General features: G+C 29.2%; 1 protein-coding gene across 2 annotated transcripts in view; it reads right to left on the bottom strand.

The window, feature by feature from the left end:
• Positions 1 to 2,003: 2,003 nt before the first annotated feature.
• Positions 2,004 to 8,725, bottom strand: part of LOC107438276 (serine-rich adhesin for platelets) — a 69,916-nt gene continuing 63,194 nt past the window's right edge. For both annotated transcript variants that reach the window (XM_043049694.2, XM_071177221.1), the window contains exon 10: positions 2,004 to 7,546. In XM_043049694.2, the coding sequence (XP_042905628.1) occupies positions 6,937 to 7,546 (610 nt within the window). In that variant the 3' untranslated portion in view covers positions 2,004 to 6,936. The remainder of the gene's footprint in view (positions 7,547 to 8,725) is intronic.

Genomic DNA, 8,725 nt, shown 5'->3' with positions numbered 1-8,725 from the left:
ATATATATATTTCTTTTTTTAATTTTAATTATGGAACTTAAAACATTGAAAAATAAATGTTAAACGAATTATTATCTCTCTCAAACGTTAAATTGTTTCATCAAAACGCATTTAAGTCAAATTTTCTTACGCTTATGTGGATTAATTTTCGAAGTACCTAACCCTAAGGGTTATCTGCTTCTCCATCTAAAATAATTCGAAATTATAAAACCGGAAAAAGGAAGGAGAAATTGGACGCAAATTTAAGCTGAGAATCAAATTGTTCGACTGGCTGTTTAAAAAAAAAAAAAAAAAAAAAAAAAAAAAAAAAGAGTATGGGACAAAGAGGTGGAAAACNTGCAATAGGGAAAGAGAAGGGGGTGGATTGACAGCAATGACATATGGAACTTAAACCTTCTTTACCTCTGATTTTTCTTGAAGAACTTTCTGCTAACAAAATGTATATACGTTATATTAGTTTTTGTTTGTCTAACTTACTGCAGTGTAAGACTTCTTGTAATGACATTGGTTACTAGATCCAATAAAATCAACACTTCGAATTTAATATTTATGCTGAAACTTGATGATCATCTAGCATTCAATGGATATATTTAGAAAAATAAAAATACCAATGAAATAACATCGGCGATTAATGTTTCATAATCATTTGAAATAATTATATGCGCCAATGAAAACATAAAGTCTTCATAATGTTGCGAATTTGTATCATTTTGTGAGGATTCTTTGTTTATGTGGCCAAATATCTCAATGGATCCTAAGTAATAAGTCTAAGAAGAAAAATTGCGTATTTATAAAGTAATTTAGAGAGGAAATAACGCCAAATGTATCTCCTTTAAGGGAATGTTCCGCTGCTAAGTAACACTCTTACAGACTTGGTGGCTAATTTGGCGATTCAACGAAGCTTGGCGAACATTTTGGCAACAAAATGATACATCTGGAAATTTTAGTTTCAAAGCAATATTTACGCTGTTATATACAAGAACATCTAGAATGGTGTCGAAAATTCTAAGATTTTAGTGCACACGTGTTCTAGTGTTCTCACCCGACTTAACTCTAACTGATCCATCAGAAATTTTGAATGCTGTGTTTTGCTGTATTACGCTTTAATTTGAGCTGTAATTGAGTGCTAATAAAATTTTGAAATCTTAAGGACTGTTTTATTCATTTCCAATCCAAACGAATCCCCGTGCTTGGTAAAATAGGGTGCTTTCTAAATATACATAAATTAATAATCATTCAAAAAATTTGAAAATATTTTTATTACATATTATAACAACAGGAAACACAACAATAGACGATTGAAAGAACATATACATTTATATACAGAGGCGATAGGTTTTTGTCAAGAGTACTACAGGTAATAACAATAAACAATGAGAAGTCACATTTAATACAGTTATCAAGGTATGGATGTTCTTTTAAACTTCTCCTTAATTACAGTGACTATAAATCCTTATTATCATTTAAATATAAACAATAAAGCTCTTTCAAAATAACTTCAAAGCAAAACTAAATTTTTAAGTTTTAATTTATTTAATGTCTTCTAAACTTCTTCATACCGTTGACAAACTTATCACACTTTCAGAAAATCTTAGTGATAATCATGATCAAAATCTAGGGTGTTCCTTAATCACTATCCTTAGAGTAAAATTTTAGAATTCTTGTAATAATAGGAGTCAAAAAATTATACACTTCGTGGTAGAAAAAATGGGGAAAAACAAAAAAACTATCGAATTTTAAGAAATAAGAACAGTCGAAGACTGCCTGAATACATTCAAGACCTGTTTGATTGCCTGTTGAAACTTGGAGCTAATCGCCTTTCAAATCCTCATCGTATCATACAGCTACCAATTTTTGTTGTTTTAGCCCCGCCTCCCTCAGTAATAATTCGCTAGATTTCAATAGTGTTTTTGTTCTTTCCTCGGTCAAATAATTACATTGAGGGGGAAAAATTTCCGCTGCATCAGATGNTTCTAAATATACATAAATTAATAATCATTCAAAAAATTTGAAAATATTTTTATTACATATTATAACAACAGGAAACACAACAATAGACGATTGAAAGAACATATACATTTATATACAGAGGCGATAGGTTTTTGTCAAGAGTACTACAGGTAATAACAATAAACAATGAGAAGTCACATTTAATACAGTTATCAAGGTATGGATGTTTTTTTAAACTTCTCCTTAATTACAATGACTATAAATCCTTATTTTCGTTTAAATATAAACAATAAAGCTCTTTCAAAGTAACTTCGAAGTAAAAGTAAATTTTTAAAGTTTTAATTTATTTAATGGCTTCTAAACTTCTTCATGCCATTGATAAATTTATCACACTTTCAGAAAATCTTAGTGATAATCATGGTCAAAATATAGGGTGTTCCTTAATCACTATCCTTAGTGTAAAATTTTAGAATCCTTGTAGTAATTGAAGTCAAAAAATTATACACTTTGTGGTAGAAAAGCTAGGAAAAAACAAAAAAACTATCGAATTTTAAGAAATCAGAACAGACAGACGAAGACTGCCTGAATGCATTCAAGACCTGTTTGATTGCCTGCTGAAACTTGGAGCTAATCGCTTTTCAAATCCTCATTGCATCATACAGCAACCAATTCTTGTTGGTTTCGCCCCGCCTCCCTCAGTAGTTACTTGCTAGATTTCAATAGTGTTTTTGTTCTTTCCTCGGCCAAATAATTACATTCAGGAAAAAAAATGTTCCGTTGCATCAAATGTTTTAATTGATCTTGCGCAATTTCGCAATGTTTATTTCAAATCTGTTCCTTTCCCTATTGGTTTCTTTCCACAAACTAACAGCGTTTATGCAATTTAATATAGTCCTAACCAGAAAATTTTCAAAATTCACTTGAGTGACTACTAAGTTTTCAAACTTCTCTGCCACGTAAGGAATGGCGGGTATAAGGCAATAATGCAATTCAATTTATGTTACGATAAGTTAAGTTCACTCACAAATCTCTCTCTTTCTGTCTCTCTCTCTCTCTCTATATATATATATATAGTCTTTTCAAAGGAGCAGACCAGTGCATATATATGTATAGAAAGTTCTTTAGGGATTAATTAATCAAATCATTCAATCAAAAAATAAACTAAATTAAAAGTACTATTTAAAAAAAAAATCTGTAGCATCTGGACAAAGCTGATTCCAGATTTGAAATCTCCACACCCGAATTAGGTGAGATCAAATGCTTATGTAGTTTGCCTATTGGAATAACTGCCTCGCCACAAAGTCTAAGGCCGCCTGTTGCTATGGAAACAAGAAACAACGCATTACAAAGATGATTCTCTTTCTCTCACCGATCAAAACTCTTTCAAATTCTGACTCAACTTTAAATAGTTAAACCTCGTGACCATAGTCATCGTTCTTTACACAGACTGACCATATAAATGCAGCGAATTTATTTCCCCAGTGTTATCTATCAACCATATTGAGCATACTTTTGACTTCTTTTTCGCAAAGGAATTTAAATATATGTAATAAGGACTGTCATTACGCAACACCCAGAATACAAGTCAAGCATTTTAATGATATCTTACATCCACGCTTTAAGGATGTAACCCATAAATTCATAAACAATCATAAAATATTGTAACTTGTATATATACATATGTATATATTTATTTTATTCACATACTTTATAAACGTCATTTTAAACAATCTATAACACATCTAGACACTCAAAAGATAACATAAATATTCAAGCTTGTTTATAATAATAAGTTTCATATTTTGCTGTCAAGGAAAAAGACATGCAAAACGTTTTATTTTTTTTTTTACATTATATACAATAAATCGCTAGATTATCTCTAAAATATTTTAAGGAATATGAGCTTTATGTATTTTCTCTAGATATGTTTAATTTTATTTCTAGTTACGCTTAATTTAAATGGTGGACAATAATTTTCTGAAAAGCACCATCGTTTTTTGAAAGGCAAGGTAAGGTTACAACTACCTGAAATATATTATATATTCACTTATGGAATTGGAAAATGTTTCATAACAAATTAACAACGCTCTAAATATGCTTTTCAGTACGCAGTGTCTTAAACATTTTGAAAAATAGATAGGTTATGAGACAGTAAAACTGAAATAAAAATGTGTTTAATAAGAACTGTTTTATAAGACTGGACCATAGATAGGCCTGCTAACTGCAACGCTTTTTGCAAAATATTTTATAGAGTGGTAGACCTTTCAAAACCGAAACTCTCAAAGTTTTTGGTAATTTTGCAAACATTTTATGCTTCACCAGCGGAGATTTGGAGTAAAGGGGCGCTGCATATGAACTTTTAAATAATTTATATGTGGTGTTGTAGAAAATAAGTTTGAATAAATAGTAAATATTACATTAAAACATAAACATAGCTACCACTAGAATAAATTTTTACAAAAAGCGCAAAGATTCTGCAGCCCTGCATAGAGTACAAAACATGACCATATTTCGTTTATATTTTATACACCACAAAAAATTTTTATGCATATAATCTGTTTTGTAATGATTGCCCATAAGTTTTCGAATCTTAATCAAAAATAATTTTAAAAAAGCATACAAATAAACAGACGTAAATTAAAATTTAAGCAATTTTAGCACTTATGAATTTGGAATAGTTATCAACATATTTGGCATAAATTGGGAATAGTTATTAACATATTTGGTTAGCAATTTTAGATATTTTGTTTTGCCATTGTTCAAACAACCGTTTTCTGATATAGAAAAAATTAAAATATGTTGTTGCTTTTACTTAAGCATAGGGTATTTCTGAATTATTTCAATTGTAAATAACTTAATAAAAAAATAATTTTGTCATATTGTATCAGATTCTCGCAAGTCCAATTAAATAAAATAATTATTTATCTTTTGCCGTTAAAGTAATTACATTTGGCAAGTTAGTAAATTGGCAACATATGACTTCACTTTACAAGTAGACATCTTTTGTAACTAATGGCACTAAACCACACTTACCCTGAAAATGTAGGGATCACAGGTGAATGAATTTTCAGCAATCATTCATTAAATATTATTCGAAAATAATTAAAACTTCGGTATATTGTTGTTGTAAAATAGATGTATTAATTTCCTATTTGTATTTATGACGAAACTGGCAACTTTTGTACGATTCTACTTGAGCGGTAACCGATTCAAAACAAATTCTGAAGCAGAGCAAGTTTTGTAAGCGCGAGAAAAAATTGATTTTTCTCGAGATTATAATTTCTCGCATAGCACAACCTTAATATATAACTTTTTATAAAAAAAAATTGAATTTCAAATATTCCATTTTGTTCAGGAGCTACATCATACATTGCTGATTTATTCGCTGATTTATTGAGTATCCTGATATACCAATTTCAATATTAAATTTCAAGTATCCTAATTTACCAATTTAAATATTAAATTTCAGGTATCCAGACTTATTCCGTATCCTGATTTACCAATTTAAATAGTATTAAATTTCAGGTATCCAGACTTATTCCGAATTCTGATTTACCAATTTAAATTTCAGGTATCCTGATTTACCAATTTAAATATTAAATTTCAAACATCCTGATTTATCCCATTTTACTTAGAAAATATACCATTCATTTCCAATTTATTCTATATCCTGATTAACATAGTTAAACAGCGAATTTCGAATATACCGATTTATTTCATTTCACTTAGGAGCTATATCACGCATTGCTAATTTATTCCATATCCTGATTTACAAATTAAAATACTGAACTTCAAGCATCCTGATTTATTCCATTTTGTTTAGAAAACATAACATTTATTTCTAATTTATTCCATATCCTGATTTACACACTCAAACATTGAATTTATCATATCTCGATTTATTCCATTTTTAACTGAGTCTCTGGTTAAACCACTGTATCCAAATCGAAACAAGCGAAAATTATTCAGTTCAAAGTGAAATGATTGAAAATGAAATAATAAACAATTAATATGTAATGAACTTCCTCTACAATAATTGTCGATTCAAATAATCAACTGTTATGTGCCACTGACTCTTTCATGTTCACACTAAACATAATTATATCAGAATACCATTAAACATATTCAGTGGTAAATTAATATGATAGAATAAACATCCAATGATAAAATAAACATCTTTGTTTATTAAGTAACCAATAGTGAATGAATATGTTTCATATCAGTAAACATATTCAATGGTAAATTAACATGTTTCATAACATTAAACAAGTTCGATGTTAAGTGAGTACATTCCATATCGTTAAGTATTTCCAATGATAGAATATATATCTTTTAGTGTTATTAAGCATCTAATGGTAAATGAATATGTTTTATATCATTGAATGTATTCAATAGTAAATTAACATGTTTCATACATTAAACAAGTTAAATGAGTACATTCCATATCAATAAGTATTTCCAATGATAGAATATATATCTTTTAGTGTTATTAAGCATCCAATGGTAAATGAGTATGTTTTATATCATTGCACATATTCTATGATAATATAAAAGTAACATATCACTAAACGTATCAAATGATAAATGAATGTGATTTATATCATTAAAATAAAAGAATAACATTCCTCTGAATAAAATTAATACATATGCTTTATGCCAGAGCTATGCATTCTCATTTAGGATTTAAATGTGACTTTGAAATCGAGAAAAACGTTAGTTACGCGATCTGACTACAAGTTTACAGCAAAAGTTGGCAACATATAATGATTTGCGCTTAAATAAATCTGACAGCATGCCGTGCTATGCGAGAAATTATGTCAAGTTTGTTCAAGGAGTTATGCACGTTGCAGTTATTTTGTTCATGTATGAAGTAATCGTTCATCATTAACCCTGTTATGTTCAGAAAACAGTTGCCTTAATTCTCGTATGTGTATAAGCTCATTCTTAATTTTACGATAAATGAAAGTTGTGCATTGGTAAACGTTTTTAAATAGTCCAAACCTGAACTTTTTCCGCAACGACGCACCAATTCGCATGATCGTAATAAGAAGAAATAATATGCAAATTGTCGACATGAGTTTCAATCAAATTATCCAATTCGCCTTCTCGGAAGACATGGTAGTACCTATGATATGCCATCAGACCTCCCGTCTCGTTCTCTGGCAGACTTTCCTGCGAAGTGGACTGAGACAGAGAAGAGTTTCTGGAAAGTTCGTTTTTGCTGCTGGATAGGACCTCTTCCACGGATTTTTGCCTTGGCTTCATCCTTGGTGAGCATGGAGCCGATTGCGTGGATTGAATGTCTTCCTCCACCGAACTCTGACGAAGACGATCCAGGCACACACTTTGCGATGAGCGGTTGAGTATCTTAAGTTTCTCTGGTATTTTCTTTTCTGATGAGTTAGAATTTGGAATGGAACATTTTGTGTCCTGGTCTTCACCCGTTTTGTTCTCCTTGTCATCCGAGTTCGTGACGGTTTCAGGTGGCAATTCAACGTAAGCTTGCCCCAAACAGTTTAAGTTGGATTTAGGATTATTTGATTCTTTGTTCTCCAAGTCACAGGCACTTCCATTGCAAGATTTTTGACCAGAACATCTAAATACAAACAACAATATTAGGTTACAGTAATAAATGTAAGAAACATTTTTTTTAAATTACAGTTTTAACAAGATTTTTTTTATATTTAAGGCAGCTACTATATTTACTGATACACCTGAAAAAAATTTATAATTTTTATTTAAATTTTATTATTATCTAATTTTTATTCGACTTTTTTATTTTCATTAACGTTGAAAATAAGTCTATATTTATTTCAGAAGGGTGTTTGAAGTTTAGTTGAATAATAAAGTTCTCAATATACTGTATTGTCATTAAATTGAACTAAATATGTATCTCATTTCGATATTTAAATTAAAATAGACAATCTGTAATCGTTGAAATATTCAAATTAAAGTATCGCTTGCATTTCAGTTAGATGGATTTAAATAATTTTATGTGTACAGTATACATTTCATTATAAAATGTCAAATTAATTAAAATATATATTAAATATGAAAAACTTTGATTACACTAATCTCCAATATTTAATGTTAGTTGCTCCAATCAGGGAGGTCGTTTTCTCCAGGATTAGATTCAATCGTTAAAGGGGTATGGAAAGAAGGTAAGAGTGGTTAATATGTTTTTTTATTTATTTTCTTTTCCCAAAAAGATTTATTTGTGAAAAGGAAATAAAAATTATTAAAAATGTATATAATGACCTATCTTTCAAGCATATGAATTACGGGATTATTAAACAGAAGTAGGATGAGATTCACGATACGAGATGAAATAGAATTTCTTCTTACAAAAAATGCAATTCTGCAATCAGCATTTTCAGTGATATGATAATATTAAGTGTCAACATGATTTCAGATTTTAAAAAATGTATTTATTTTACACAGTTCACATTAAAAATGATTTTCAACACTAGAAAGACTGAAACTTAGCCCAAAACATTCGAAATGACTGGATTGTTAAAGAATAACTAATGTTTAAAGAAATTTGTTTAAAATTAATTTTAATATTTTTTTTATATTATTTACAGTTATATAACAAGTTATTAGTAAATACTAATAAAACAAAAAAAAATTATATGTTGTACAAAAAGTCACAAAATTCTAGGAAATTGTGTCATTATATACATTGTTATTTAAATTGAAATTGAAAAGCAGTCAAAACGACTTCCTTGGACAATCTAGTGTTAAGCATCTTAATCCATTTTCTTTGGGTAAAATA

The sequence above is a fragment of the Parasteatoda tepidariorum genome, chromosome 1 (assembly GCF_043381705.1).
Source record: "Parasteatoda tepidariorum isolate YZ-2023 chromosome 1, CAS_Ptep_4.0, whole genome shotgun sequence".
Classification (NCBI taxonomy): domain Eukaryota; kingdom Metazoa; phylum Arthropoda; class Arachnida; order Araneae; family Theridiidae; genus Parasteatoda; species Parasteatoda tepidariorum.
Note: the sequence above shows the minus strand (reverse complement) of the source record. Positions and strands in the feature narration are given on the sequence as shown.